Raw genomic sequence first — 16451 nt, forward strand, 5'->3', positions numbered from 1 at the left:
TAACCACATGCCGCCCGCCCGCCGTCAATTGACGGCGGAGCGGTGCGACCATTATCCTGGGAAGACGTCATATGACGTGATCCCAGGATACAGGGAAGGCGCGCGATCGCGTGCGCGCCGCCCTGCACTGCCGGGACACCCCCCGTCACCGGCAGGGGGGAAACAGCCAATGGGCGTGGCTGTTTCCCACGTGATCGGCTGTGTTCCAATGACACAGCCGATCACAATGGAGGCGCCCACAAGATGACTGCGCATGCGCGATCGGGAGCGCGCAGCGCGGTCATGTCTGTGGCACTGTGTTCCATAGGAACACAGCTGTCACCGGCGGTAGTAAACAGTCACTGACAGTGACCGTTTACTAAGTGATCGGCTGTGAATCCATTCACAGCCGATCAGAAAATGTAAACAAAGAGCAGTAACTCACTGTTACTAGCTCTTCTCTCCTCATACAGTTTCCAGTATGAGGGGAGCAGAGCTAGAAATAGTGAGTTACTGCTCTGTACACCTGTAAAAAGTAAAATCACACTAATAAATGTCCCCACACAGTCCTCAGCCCCCCCCCCCTCCATGTCACCTGTCACCCAACAGTCACCTCATCAGTGCCCAGAAATTGACACCCATAAGGCCACGTTCACATGTGAGCGTAGCGATCGCGGGCAGAGTCACTGCGATTCTGCCCACGATCCGGAAATCATCGAAAATTGCGGGACGCCTGTGCGTTGCCCGTTTTTTTGCGATAGCACCCCAAACGCTGTGCGATGATGCAGCGATTTCCACATGCCAAATCGCGGTAACATCGCGCAAACAACGCATGACGCCCAAAAAAGGTACAAGAGCTTCTTTGGGGCGTCATGCGTTGTTTGCGCGATGTTACCTCGATTCGGCAGGCGGAAATCGCTGCAACATCGCACAGCGTTTGGGGTGCTATTGCAAATCCCGGGCAATGCACAGGCGTCCCGCCATTTGCAATGATTTCTGGATCGCGGGCAGAATCGCAGTGATTCTGCCCGCGATCGCTACGCTCACATGTGGACATAGCCTAAAGTTCACCGGTCACCAGAGACTGCCATCAGTACCGCCGTGCACCATCGCCCCGTCACCTGTCACCCATCAGTGACCATCGCCCGTCACCCCATCAATCACCGTCACCTGTCATCCCATCAGTCATCGTCATCTGTCACCCTATCGATCATCGTCACTTGTCACCCCATCAGTGATCGTCACTTGTCACCCCAATCATCGTCACATGTCACCCCGTCAGTGATTGTCATCTGTCACCCCATCAATCATCGTCACTTGTCACCTCATCAATCATCGTCACCTGTCACCCCATCAGTCATTGTCACCTGTCACCCCATCAGTCATTGTCACCTGTCACCCCATCAGTCATCGTCACCTGTCACCCCATCAGTCGTCACCTGTCACCCCATCAGTCATCGTCACCTGTCACCCCATCAGTCATCGTCACCTGTCACCCCATCAGTCATCGTCACCTGTCACCCCATCAGTCATCGTCACCTGTCACCCCATCAGTCATCGTCACCTGTCACCCCATCAGTCATCGTCACCTGTTTGCCATATACATGCAATCACTTACTGACCGCCTAACGACTATAAGCGTCGGCCATTAAAAGCTAAATACTGGGGTTATGGCAGCAGATAGCCCCCATAACCCCGGTATTTTTTGAAACGGCGGGCGGTCGGCTTCCAGATAAGGGTGGTCTCAGTGGCGGATTCGCCACGGAATTACCCTTACGGTGCAGGGGAAGAGGTGCCCCCCCCCCCTCCTGCCGCGTCCCAGACGTTTTCCCAGCTTACCGGACCCGCCGGCAGCGGGGAAAACTATCCGGTCCCGGATCCTCAGACAGGAAGTCGAGTGAGGGCAAGATGGCCCTCACTCGACTCTATGGTCTTGGAGGACCGGAGCCAAGTCAAAAGACGTTGCCTAGCAACCGGTTTAAAAGGGCCGCTTTTTTTTTTTTCCTCTTTCAACTATTTTTTTTTTTCTTTCTAGTGTAGTTGTGAGGTCTTTTTGACCCCAGATCTCACAATAAAGAGGACCTGTCATGCCTATTTCTATTACAAGGGATGTTTACATTCCTTGTAATAGGAATAAAAATGATCAAAACATTTTTTTTTTTAAACTGTGTAAAAATAAAAAAATAAAATAAATAGGAAAAAAAAAAAAAAAAAAATTAAAGCGCCCTGTCCCCGTTAGCTCGCGCGCAGAAGCAAACGCAAGTCCCGCCCACATATGTAAACAGTGTTAAAACCATACATGTGAGGTATCGCCACGATCGTTAGAGCGAGAGCAATAATTTGAGCCCTAGACCTCCTCTGTAAGTCTAAGCTAGTAACCTGCAGAAATTTTTAAAATGTTGCCTATGGGGATTTTTAAGTACCAATGTTTGGCGCCATTCTGTGAGCATGCGCAATTTTGAAGCATGACATGTTGGGTATCTAATTACCCGGCGTAACATTATCTTTCACATTATGGAAAAAAATTGGGCTAAATTTACGGTTTTCTTATTTTTTAGTTAAAAAAAGTGATTTTTTTTCAAAAAAAAAAAAAAAATCGCATTTGGAAGACTGCTGCGCAAATATGGTGTGATAAAAAATATTGCAACGATCTCCATTTTATTCTCTAGGGTCTCTGCTAAAAAAAAAATATATATAATGTTTGGGGGTTCTAAGTAGTTTTCTAGCAAAAAAAAAAAATGATTTTAGCTTGTAAACACCAAGTGTCAAAAATAGGCCCAGTCTTAAAGTGGATAAATGGACAACTTTGTGAAAAGTGCTACTTGAATGTTAGGCCTATGTATGTGGCCAGGCTGTGAAAAAGTGTTACATATGTGGTATCACCATACTCAGGAGGAATAGCAGAATGTATTTTGGGGTGCAATTTTTGCTATGTACATGCTATGTGTTAGAAATATTGCATAAATGGACAGCTTTGTGTAAAAAAAATGTGTTTTAATTTTCTTTCCACATTTTCCAAAAACTTGTGGAAAAAAATGACATATTCAAAAGACTCATTATGCCTCAAAAATTATACGTTGGGCTGTTTGCTTTCCAAAATGGGGTCATTTTATGGGGGTTTCCATTGTCCTGGTGCTCCAGGGCCTTCAAAAGTGCGATAGGTTGTCAGGAAATTATATGTGTAATTTGTGCTCCTAGAATGCCGGACGGTGCTACTTGAATGTTGGGCCTCTGTATATGGCCAGGCTGTGAAAAAGTCTCCTACTACTCAGGAGGAGTAGTAGAATGTGTTTTGGGGTGTAGTTGCAAGTATACATATGCTGTGTGATAGAAATAACCTGTTAATACGTCAATTTGTAAAAAAAAAAAAATCTTCATTTTGCAAAGAGTTGTGGGAAAAAACGACAACTTCAAAAAACTCACCATGCCCCTTATTAAATACCTTGGAATGTCTACTTTCCAAAAAGGGGTCATTTGGGGGGTATTTGTACTTTCCTGACTTTTTAGTGTCTCAAGAAATGATAGGCCTTCAGTACATCAGGTGTGGTCAAGTGTGATCAATTTTCAATGATTAGCACCATAACTTGTGGACTCTATAACTTTCACAAAGACCAAATAATATACACTTATTTGGGTTATTTTTACCAAAGATAAGTAGCAGTATAAATTTTGGCCAAAATTTGTGAAGAAAAATTACTCATTTGCTAAATTTTATGACAGAAAAAAAGAAAAATGCGTGTTTTCACAATATTTTCAGTCTTTTTTTATTTATAGCACAAAAAATAAAAAAACCCAGTAGTGATTAAATACCATCAAAAGAAAGCTCTATTTGTGTGAAAAAAAATATGGGTACAGTGTTGCATGAGTAATTGTCATTCAAAGTGTGAGAGCGCTGAAAGCTGAAAATCAGTCTGGGCAGGAAGGGGGTGAAAGTGCACTGTAGGCAAGTGGTTAAGCTGGCTGTTTACAGACTGTAATTTGTTCAGTCCAGCAGGGGCTTGATGAATTTTGATTAGGGTATGGGCTCCCTCAGGAACATGCGGGACAATTTTTCATTGATCAGCGGATGCAGCCAATCGTCTGCAACTATTGATCAGTGTATTCGGACAGCGCCAACTGCTCTTGCCAGGACACATTGTCCTGGCAGGAGTATTCCTTAATCCACCTAATTTGTGTGTATGGAATAATCTGTTAAACAATCTATGGCTTGCTTCAGTACATTCAGCTGACTGTATACTTCTTTTAATCACATCTGATGAATTCTTGAAATTATATGACTGCAATCTGCAACCATCCCAACATGCTACATAAAGTGAAGGAATAAATATTCTTTACACTAACATGCAAACAACCAAATGCATCATGCAAAATTCACTCACCACTAAAGCTTTCTCAGACTCCACTATGTTCCATTCTCGGTTTCTCTGATTTATATAACTGAGGGAAAAAAAAAAAAAAAAAAAAAAAAAAAAACACCAGGCAATTATTGAGAAAGTCATATTAGAAAATCAAACCTCAAATATTACCACCAGGTATGTCCAAGAAATAGTACCTGATGGCAGAAATATTCTTGGTTCGCTGACGGTCCAGAGCTTCAGCTCTCTCCTCCAATTCATTCAGCTGATCTTGAATCTGTTTTGCCTTTTCTGGGTCTCCAGCTTCCTCTGCCATTGCCTACAAAAAAAATCAATTTGCATCAATAAATTTCTGTTAGTATGCATCTGTATCATGGATTTCAATTTTTGCACCCGAGTCTACTAATTTTCCTATACGCTTATAGTTGCAGTTTATTTATTGTAGCTACACTAAAGCCGGCCATAGAGGATTCAAATCTCGGACGGTTCAGCAGGGACTGGCCAAGATTCGAGCCATTGGCAGAATGATTGCACCCAGGTTGATCGATCAATTAACTTGGGTACAACCAGCCTGTCAAATTTTTCATGCAATTATTGCATGTGGCTTTAGCTGCTAGAAATAATCACTGTGTTCACACAGCTGGGACCCCGCTGGGACCCCCCCGCCAGGAGAACAAAATAGCTCCGTGGCAAGATCTCCCCCCATCAGCACTGACTGTGTTGATGGGGGGGGAACCAGCGATTACCTTTCCTACAACCTGTGGTTGCAGGAGAGATGGCCCCATCTATGCCAATCTTAAGGGCTCGCTCACATGTGCGTTGATTATTAAAGAATGAAGCAATGCTTATTAATGCTCCTGTGGCATTTATGAGGTGCTTATGACACGTTGAAAAGGATTCAAGACTGCTCGATAAATGCCCACGGAAGTGTTTCTTTTCTAGTGGGAAGTGCTTAAAAGGGGGAGGAAGAGAAATTATTTCATTTATGTTGATTTAGGATCTATTACAATAATTTTATAGCATGAAAAACAGCAGCTATGTAATCATACTCACTATTGCTCCTGGAGGATATTTTCTGCCCAGTCTAAGGTTATCACCAGCTTGGTTACTTTTATTTATTACAGGTAACTTCTATAGCGCCAATATTTTTGCGCTGCGTATAAAATCCAAAATTGTGTCAACCAATCTCAATCAAAAGCAATTTCTCAAATAAAAGTGCTGCGGGGTGACCGAGTGTGACGAGCACCTGATTGGAGTGACTGTGTAGTTTTGTATACTGCTGAGCAACAGTGTGTGACTGAGGAGTAACTGTGTGCTGATCAATTAGAGTCAGGAAGCTAGTAAACAGCTAATCGGACAGAGGTAAATTCCCAAACCCCAATAGATTAGTGGGTACAATGCAGGGTGTGCAGATGCGACTCTGTGTAAATCTTGTGGCAAGTATGTGTTACTCAATCCGATCGAGGGCAAATACAGCAGCGCTAAATGTAAGCACATTGCTTCCCTGGAAGCTCAGGTCCTGAATCTAGGGAAGCAACTGGCAACACTGAGAAGAATCTCCATACTTAAGGAGAGCTGGGAACGTACCCGGCATGGTGGAGATACAGGGGCGCAGGCACCAGAGCAGAGAAGTTGGGTGACAGGAAGGGTAGAGGGAAAAGAGTCAATGAGACCAAATATGCCCTGTTGCGTGATGTTGGGGAAACCAGTCAGGGGCCAGCGTTGCTGGAGCAGAGTGAAGCCCCTAACTGGCAGGGGAAGAACTCCAGTGAGGGCGGGAGAGAGCCTAAAGGAAAGGAAAGACAGGTTCTGGTGGTAGGGGACTCTATTAAAAAGGACAGCGAGGGCAATCTGTCAAAAACCCTGCAATCGCTGAATTGTTTTTTTGTTTACGGGGCAATCTGGTTCAGCACATCGCAGATCTAGTGGACAGATTATTGGGTGGGGCTGGGGAGGACCCAGCTGTTATGGTACACGTGGAGATGCAAAGTCTTAAACGATTTCAGGGACTTAGGAGCTAAATTTCAGGGTAGGACCTCCAAGGTAGTATTCTCAGAAATACTACCTGTACCTCGAGCCATGCCGGGAGATTAGGGAAGTTAACAAGACGCACCTCCATATCTTCTTAGACCATTGGGTTATGCTCCTCAAATCAGGACACTAGGCAGGGAAAAGATTTACCACGCCTATGGGGCTGTCCCTCTAGGCATAACCCCACAAACTCTGCTACAGCTTCCAGTTTCGTTGCAAGCAGGGTTTAGAAAACAAAAACCCCATTTCACTCATAGGTAGAGGGGTGGGTGCTGCGTCTATCAATGGACTTCAGAGAAAAGGATTTTACACTAAGTACAAAAATCCAGTTCTCTATCGTCCATTGACAGACGCAGCCCCATATCTTCTTAAACCATTGGGATGTACCAAAGCAGTATATGCATGAGGGTTGGGAAAAAAAAAAACTCCAAAAAAGAACGTACTTCCCCAAATGGCCAACCAGGTAACAAGGAGCTCAACCAAGAACTGGAGTTCACCCAAAAAACCATACTACACCCTCAAAGAGAACAAAAGATCTTTTTTAGACAGCAGCCTGCAAAACCTTGCGGCCAAAAGAGGCATCCGAAGATGCTAACACATCTACTTTGTAGAATTTGACGACCAAGTTGCCACCTTGCAAACTTGCATCACTGACGCCTGATGGCGAAAAGCCCAAGAGGCACTCAGCGCTCTAGTAGAATGCGCCTTCACAGGGAAAGGAGGAACCTGACCCTTCAGCGAATGAGCCTGAACTACCGTCTGCCTGATCCATCTGGATATGGTGGCAGCAGACGCAGCCAATCCTTTACGATGTCCCTTGGTAAGGACAAAGAGTAGGGCTGCAACGAACTATTGTTTTCATAATCGATTAGTTGGCCGATTATTGTTTCGATTAATCGACTAATCGGATAAAAACCTCAAAAAAAAAAAAAAGGTTGGTGTATAATTTAGTTAATATTCTTGAATATCTATATGCAGTGGTAAATATAAATATCCAGCTATATAGTTGGATATTTAATCCACTCTGAGACAGATATATGTATTATTAGAGGTTTAAATGTGGTACATAGACTCTGAGGTCAATATTTTTAAAAGACCTAAAACACTGTTTTGCAAATTTTCAGACCGGATTGGTATATAATATTCATGATAGACTCCCTTATTAATAGGCAGGTAGCTTGATACAAGCTCCCTGCGCCTGCTGTCACTTATGCTGCCCATACACAAACTTAATTTTTGTAGAAAATTTTTAAAAAAATTTATCCGATTTTCTAACCATTAGTGGGGTCTTATTCCGTGTTTGTTGTCAACCACAGTGACATGAAAATTTGAAGGAGCAGAATAGAAAACTTCTTGATCAAACAAATAGTCAAATAGTGTATGTGGTTTTTGCTCAGAAGCTATATTAATTTTAAAATTTAATGTTAAAAGCAAGTGGAATTTTCAATCACTCATCCATGCAAAAAATATACAAATCATTTTTGTACAAATATAAATGCAAATATTTTTGTCCAAAAATCCAATACATGTATGAGCAGCAGAAGACATTTGGTAGCAGCAGCATGCTTTTTTTTTTTTTTTTATCACCTGTCATGATGGGGCTAAAAAAAATAGCCCTTTATAGTAAAAAAACAGCAGATATCGCTACTGTAATATAATTATAATTTCTACTGTGAAACAGTGAAAGTATTTATATGTTGTATCGTATGTATGTATATAAAAAATATGCCCAGAAGTCGAATATGCAGAATATTTTAACTGGGAGTCAGAAATGAAGTTATATGAAGGGTGGAGGGGGGAAAATAACATTTTTATATTAAAGTAGTACTAACAGCTGAGACTTTTTTTCATGGCTATAATAATTTAAAATATCATGCACAATACTAGTAAACCTTTACCTTAAATGTAATTGGAATGCCTTTTATCACCTCTGGTCTATCTGCCTCCACCTTCTCTGGGTTAAGATGCTCATCTTCCCTGCACAGAGCTCTTAAAGTGATTGTAAACGTTGGATTTTTTTCTTTTTAACAACAATCTTGTCATACTTGCCCTCTCTGTGTAATGATTTTGCACAGAGCAGCACTGATTCTCCCCTTTCTTCCCCCCTGACAGCACTTCTGGCCCCTCCTGCCTTCAAAGTGCCCCTATAGGAAGCAGCAAAGTATAGTACTGTATAGAGTGTCCCTACAGCAAGGTAAAAAAAAAAAACCTCTGCCTTTACAATTACTTGGTTTCTTCTCTTGCCTAGGACTACATTTCCCATGAGGCATTGCTCCTCACACATTCACATGTTCTCTGCCATCTACATACAAGTATGGATGGTGTACTGAGCTGTGTGTGTGTGTTACACTGTATTTTCTGATATGTAAACAAATAATGCATTCTGTATGCAGAACAACCAATCGGCTGACCGATTACGAAAATAGTTGACAACTATTTTCATAATCGATTAGTTGTCGATCGATTAGTTGTTTCAGCCCTAAAATAGAGCATCTGATTTTATGAAAGACTCAGTGGCCGCCAGGTAAACCCTGATCGCCCAAACCAAATCCAAAGAATGCAAGGCAATTTTCCATGGGATGCTTGGGCTTGGGACAGAGTGAAGGCAGCACAAGGTCTTCATTCAAATGAAAATCGGTAACCCCCTTAGGAAGAAAAGACTGATTAGGTCGGAGTACCACCTTCTTTGTGGACCACCAAATAAGGTGAGCGGCAGGACAACGCCGCCAATTCAGACTCTGCGGGCAGAAGCGATGGCCACCAAAAGGCTACCTTCTGAGACAATGAAAGCAGAGAAATCTCTCGAATGTTCTCAAAAGGAGGCTTTTGAAGAACAGATAATACCAAATTCAGATCCCACAGGAGGTAGCGGGGTTCGTCTCGGGGAAGCCATATGGCGCACTCCCTGAATCAAAGTGTGAATCAAGGCATGCGTAGCTAACAGACGTTGGAAATATATAGCCAAAGCCGACACTTGACCTTTGATAGTGCTTAAAGGCAACCGCTGTTCAACTCCTTTTTGCAGAAAGGCCAAAACCCTACCTACTGAAAACAAGCGAGGGTGCACCTTCCATGATTCAAACCATGAAATGTACGATTTCCACGTACGACGATCGATTTTCCTTGAAGTCGACTTCCTGGCCTTCAATAGTGTAGGAATCACAGAGTCAGAAAGACCTCTATTTCTCAACACCTGGCTTTCAACAGCCATGCTGTTAAAGCCAGCGACTATAAAGCAGGATGGAAGATCGACCCTTGAGACATCAGATCTTCCCTGGGAGGAAGTCTCCAAGGAGCATCGGTGACCAACCTTATCAGGTCGGCGTACCAAGACCGGCAAGGCCAGTCTGGGGCCACCAGAACCACAATCCCCTCCACCTCTATCCTGCGTAGAAGCCTTGACAGGAGTTTCAGCGGAGGAAAGACGTAAATCAGCTGATACCGACCCCAAGGAGCCACCAGTGCGCCTGAGGCATCCGCCAGAGCATCCCGAGAGACCTGGCTACAAACCTCTGAACCTTCCTGTTGAGACGAGAAGCAAACAGATCAACCTCTGGTGTCCCCCACTGGGGACACAGGAGATGAAACACCTCTGGGTGTAGGGACCATTCCCCTTGATCCAACACCTGACAACTCAGGTAATCCGCTTGCCAGTTCTCCACACATGGGATGTGTACAGCAGAGATGTGTACAGCAGAGAGGGCTGGAACAAACTTTTCCGCCCAAGCCAGAATCTTGGCCACCTCCATGGACGCCAAGACACTCTTGGTGCCCCCCTGATTGATGTCATCCACAGCCGTGGCATTGTCTGATTGAATCCAAACTTGACAATCTCCCAGACGAGTCATCCATTGGCTCAGACAAAGCTTTATTGCTCTGAACTCCAAAAGATTGATCGGTAGTTAGACTCTTCTATTGTCCAGGTTACCAGGGCACAGAGCTTTCCCAGCACTCCACCGCAGCCTGACAGGCTGACGCCCGTGGTCACCACCGTCCAAAACAACGGCAGGAAAGACTTGCCCTGGCATAGTGCTAGTAACTGAAACCACCACAATAGAGCAGACTTTGTTTTGTGGCTCAACCGAATCAAACTGTCCAATGACTTCGGATCCTTGTTCCATTTGACAAGAATCTTCCTTTGTAAAGGTCTCGTGTGGAACTGAGCAAATGGAACCACCTTGAATATTGATACCATCATGCCCAAGGCCCGCATGCAAATCCACAGAGGACAGATTGTTTGCCAACTGCAAACAAATCGAACATTGCAACTCCTGCAGCTTGTCCAGGGGAGGAAAGACCCTCGCCAAAGCGGAATCCAGATTCAGGCTCAGATAATCCAGTCTCAATAATCCAGTCTCAATGAAGGTATCAGGGCAGATTTCTTGAAATTGATATTCCATCCGAACTCTTGCAGGGTTCTGACAGTGATCGACAGATCACCCAACAGGGCTGAATGAGAGTCCGCTCTCAATAGGAGACCGTCCAGATACCCCAGTAGCACAATCCCCAGTTGGCACAGCAATGCCAACACCGGGGCCAGCACCTTGGTAAAAACCCTAGGAGCAGCGGCGAGACCAAAGGGTAACATCACAAATTGATAATGCTCCTCTGCTATGGCAAAGCGAAGAAACCGCTGATGCCCAGCGTAGATAGGGATGTGTAGATATTAGTCCTTGAAATCTATGGAGGCCAAGAAGTCTCCCTGGTGTAGGGATGCCACTACCGTGCGGATGGATTCCATCTGAAACTTCTGTACCCGCACTAAGTGGTTTAGAGCCTTGAGATCTAGGATTGAATGCACCTTGCCCTCTTTTCTGAGCACAGTAAACAGGTTTGCATAAAACCCTTCAAAGCTTTCCTGAGAGGCAACCGGCACAATTGCCCTTTGAGCAAGCAGATTTTGTACCGTCTCTCATAGATCTCTTAACCGGTCTGGAGATAAATTAAGTTTTCAGTTCATGAACCCATTTGTCTTGAATCAGGAAGTTCATGGTTCCGGAAAAAAGCAAAGACGTCCCCCCCACCCCAGAGGTGGATGAGAGCGCCCCTTTATGCAGACGAGGATTTGTCTGCACAACCGGACTGGTTGGTCATTGATTTACCTGACCATGGCGCCTTGGCACCTCCAGAAGACCTGAACGGCTTTCCTTTTTTTGCGACCCGGAGGTACGAAAAAGCCGCCTACGAGCAGTGAAGAAAGGCCCCTACCTATGATGGGGCACCTTGTCCTTTGAGGAATGAGGGAGAAGAATACTCTTCCCACCCATAAGACATTTGATCAGTTCATCCAGAGAAGATCCAAACAACCTCTCTCCGTTAAAGGGCAGATCAGGCCCTTCTTGGACCTCCGTTGACCAGCTTTTTAACCACACCATGTGTCTAATGGCAATCCCCACTGCAGACACCCTGGCCACTAGGGAGGCCGCATCACACATGAACACAAGGGCTTGAGCCATCTGGTCCAGGAGTTCAATCAGCTGTTCAGATTCTAAGTTCCCCTTAACTTCACCCATTCAGTGACCGTCTGGTTTTAGTATGGAACCCGTCAACACGTGTAGGTGGCGGGACAGGGACTCCACCCATCTAGCCAGGGGGTCTGTAATGTCCGGGGATTCCGCCACCGAAACCACAGTAGACTTATTTAATCTGGAAACTGGGTGATCCACCTTTGGTGGCACGGTCATTCGAGCGGAAACCACCTCCGCAAAGGGATATTGGCATTTAAAGCGCTTGGGCACCACTAGCACGTGTTTGATGCGCCGCTATTGTTCATTAACAATATTGTCAAAAAGCTCCGGACAAGGAAACACCTTGCCTGACTTCTGGGCTTTGCGGGAGCTATGGAAAAGTGGATGGAGTGCTTCAACCAATGCGAGTTTCTGAGCGGTGGCTGACGAGGACAGGTCCTCTTCACCATCAGAATGCGAGGACACCGATCCATCAGGATGGGGAGCGTCCGTGGCGGCCATATCTGCCTCAGAATCTGAGGACACCACCGATGGAGGTGAAGGCAGCGGACGTTTGCGGCTTTCAATACTTCTGAATACAAAATCTACCTTTGACACCAGGCTTTCCAAGACTGCAGTAAAAGCGACCCAGAGGGTCCCGCACCCACACTGAGGGGTCTGTAGGTGAAACAGTGTCCTGGGACTCAATTTTTCACTGATTTAAAATAATGCAGTGTCACTTGAAAAAGATTACGAAATAGCGATCCTACCGCTGCACCAGCGGTATCACAAACCCCAATCCAGTACAATCCGTTAGAAGATTGAGAAAGGAAAACATACAGGGGACCCCAAAAACATTACCCAACCGCTCAGGAGGCTTGCTGGAACGTTCTGTGAAACAAAGTAAAAACAAACTGACACAGGAAATAGAAAAAAAAAATGCCTGGGTCATTGCTAGATCAAATGTGCCATGCCTGCTGCCTGTCCAGCGATCTGGACTACAAGAAAATGGCCACTCCATGCATTCCTATGGGGAACTAATAGAAAATGGCTGCTCATACATTGTCAATGGAAATGAATGAGCATGAATCTACAGTAAAATGGCGGCGTCCACAACGCTCCATGCGGTCTCCTGGATCCCCGAGAGGGTCCCCAGATAAGTGGCTTTGTAGGGTCCTTAAAAGACCCCACCAGGACCAGTCACCCCCCCCCCCCGCAGGAACTCCGCAGCGGTCATAATATTACCGCCCCCCAAGGTAAGAACCTACTAGGGTAAGGGGAAAGAATAACTGGGGGGTGGGCTGGCATGTCCCAGAGGCATGGGGAACAGAGGGATCTCCTGAGGGTCCAACCATTCCCTGGAGGGGGCCACTTCCACCCCGAGACGGCCAGGGGATTAGGGGGACAGCATTACTCAACATACCATGGTACCAGGTGGGCGCCACTCTAAACAGTCCACCTCCCACCCGGGGTGGGGGTGCTGCCAGCCAGGGAGTATGTTGCGACTCCAGGTCATCACACCCCAGTGAGACTCATCCCCATCCATTAGGGCCTTGTTGTGGCGAGGCCTAGCGCTGGCCTTTAACCTGCTCACGCTCGCAGGCCAGGCTGAGAGAGCTTAAGGATCTACATTATCCGAACCGAAACCCAGCCGGCTGTTGCTTGCACTTCTCCAGGAACTCTAAACTAGTAAATATAAATTACGTATAATAAAAATTTCCCTTTAATATAGCTAAGACTTAAGTCCCAGTAGGGAACTAGGTCCTACTCCTAAACTAGGCAGAAACAAACTGGAAGCTGTAGCAGAGTGTGTGGAGTTATGCCTGCAGGGACAGCCCCATAGGTGTGGTAAAGCTTTTACCTGCCTAGTGTCCTATTCCTGATGGGAGGCGCATAACCCAAAGGTCCAAGAAGATATGGAGCTGCGTCTGTCAGTCAATGGACGATAGAGAAATGGGAGTGCTTTAAAAACATAAAAAAAGGGTATTGGCCAGTGCATTCCAACAGGGAATACGTTTAAAAGAGCTAAAATAAACACTGGGTGGCTAAACTCCAAAGTAAAAATGCATATAAAAAACTAAAGAAAAGGCCTTCAAAAAATACAAGGCTGAGGGGTGATTGGCAGCATTCCAACATGACAAAGAATTCAATAAGGAATGTAAGAGCGCAAACAAGGTAACTAAAATAGAACACAAAAGGTACATAGTGGAAGAGAGTAAAAAAGAAACCCCAAGGAATTCTTTAAGTATATGATCATTAAAAGTGAGGTCAGAACATATTGGCCCCATAAAGGACAACAAAGGGAATCTGGCTACAAAGAACGGAGAGAAGGTGAAGGTGGTAGATAAATTCTTCTCCTCAGTCTTCACAAGAGAATTGGGGGGGGCTACAGTAACCCAGCTTGTAATGTCAAAGTTAATACCACACCACAGGAAGCACCCTCATGCTTAACAGAAGACCAATATTTAAAAAAGGGTCGAGATAGATCCCTGAAAATTACAGGCCGGGTAGCCTAACATCAATAGTCTGAAAGATATTGGAGGGTATGATATGGGACTATATACAAGGCTTTAGTAATGAAAACAGTATTAGTAGAAATCTGCATGGATTCATGAAAAATCTCTCGTCAGACCAATCTATTAACCCTCTATGAAGAAGTGAGCTGCCATCTAGATAAACGAAGGCCTGTGGATGTGGTGTATTCGGATTTTGAAAACGCATTTGATACAGTTCCCCACAAACATTTACTATACAAAGTAAGGTACGTAGGTAGGGACCATGGAGTAAGTACCTGGATTAAAAACTGGCTTCAGGGGAGAGTCCAAAGGGTGGTGGTAAATGGGAATTACTCTGAATAGTCTGGTGAGGAAAGTGGGGTCCCCAAGGATCTATCCTGGGACCAATCCTATTTAATTTATTCATAAACATCCTTGAGGATGGGATAAACAGCTCAATCTCCGTATTTGCAGATGATACTAAATTAAGCAGGGCAATAATTTCCACGCAGGATGTGGAAACCTTACAAGACTACTTGAATAATGGGGTGTCAATCTACACGGCAAAAATGGATTTTTGTAAAATCTTACCGTAAAATCCTTTTCTCTTAGCTCATTGACAGACGTAGTCCTCGGTGATACACCACCTTCGGGTTATGTTGCCTCCACAGGAGCAGGACTAGACAGGAAATTAAAAAGCTCTGGCCACACCCCAGGGGCAGTCCCAGAGGGTATATCCTCTCTCTCTCTGCCTCAGCAAATGAGTTATGTGAAAAAGCAGTCTTTAGAGATTTTAACCCAACTCAAAAAAACAGAGGGGCGGGGACTACGTCTGTCAATGAGCTAAGAGAAAAGGATTTTACGGTAAGATTTTACAAAAATCCATTTTTCTCTAGCGCTCATTGACAGACGTAGTCCTCGGTGATACACCACCTTCGGGACGTCCCAGAGCAGTATCACAACTGAGGGGTGGGAAAATGGAAATCAAATCCCAATCTAGAAGGCCCAACCGGTGCCAACTAGAAGTTTACAATGCTCATCCTTAATGATGAGACTCAACAAAAAAAGAGAAAACAATTTTTTTTTTTTTTTCAAACAGAAAAAAACCCTCGAGGTAGACCACCGGTCTCCTCAAATTGCGGCCTGCAAAACCTTGCGGCCAAATGAGGCATCCGCCGATGCCGTCACATCAATTTTATAGAATTTTGTAAAGGTATGTACTGACGACCAGGTGGCCGCCTTACATACCTGGACCACTGACGCCTGATGGTGAAAGGCCCAGGAAGTACTGAGCGCTCGAGTGGAGTGCGCCCTAACAGGGAACGGAGGACTCTGACCCTTAATAGAATAAGCCTGTACCACCGTTTGTCTAATCCATTTGGCAATGGTCGCGGCAGATGCAGGTAAACCCTTTCTGGGGCCATCCGTGATCACAAAAAGTGAATCCGTCTTACGGAATGATTCCGTAGCTTTCAGGTATACCCTGATTGCCCGAACCACATCTAAGGAATGCAACGCATGTTCCCGATGATGCTTGGGCTGAGGACACAAGGAAGGTAGTACAATATCTTCATTCAGATGAAAATCTGAAACCACCTTGGGAAGAAAAGATGGCTTAGGATGAAGTACTGCCTTATCCCTATGAATCACTAGGTATGGGGACTGGCATGATAATGCAGCCAGTTCTGACACCCTGCGAGCAGAAGTAATAGCCACCAAGAAGGCCACTTTCTGGGATAAAGTAAGCAAGGGAATCTCCCTGATGTTTTCAAAAGGAGGTTTCTGTAGAACCGACAAAACCAAATTAAGATCCCAAGGCGGTAAGGGCGCGCGGACTGGAGGAGCCAGGTGCCGCACCCCCTGGATGAAATTCCGCACCAAGGATTTGGTAGCTAAAGGCTTCTGAAAGAAGATTGCTAATGCTGAAACTTGACCCTTGATGGTGCTCAAGGCTAGCTTCTGCTCAACCCCTTGTTGCAAAAAGGCCAATATTCGAGACACCGAATAGGTACGTGGAGGAAATCCTAAAGATTCGCACCACGCAATATAAGTTTTCCATGTGTGATAATAGACTTTGCTGGAAGTCGCTTTCCTTGCTTTAATAAGGGTAGGAATGACTGAAGCTGACAAACCTCTGTCCTTCA

General features: G+C 45.1%; 1 protein-coding gene across 1 annotated transcript in view; it reads right to left on the bottom strand.

Moving 5' to 3' along the window:
* The window catches only part of RTF1 (RTF1 homolog, Paf1/RNA polymerase II complex component), a 588556-nt gene that overhangs the window by 182052 nt on the left and 390053 nt on the right, over window positions 1-16451 (bottom strand). The window contains exons 13-14 of the mRNA XM_082242851.1: window positions 4532-4653; window positions 4359-4416 (exon numbers count right to left, since the gene is read on the bottom strand). Coding sequence (XP_082098977.1) covers window positions 4359-4416; window positions 4532-4653 — 180 coding nt within the window. The remainder of the gene's footprint in view (window positions 1-4358; window positions 4417-4531; window positions 4654-16451) is intronic.

This window comes from Pelophylax lessonae (assembly GCF_965119305.1).
Source record: "Pelophylax lessonae genome assembly, chromosome: 13".
NCBI lineage: Eukaryota > Metazoa > Chordata > Amphibia > Anura > Ranidae > Pelophylax > Pelophylax lessonae.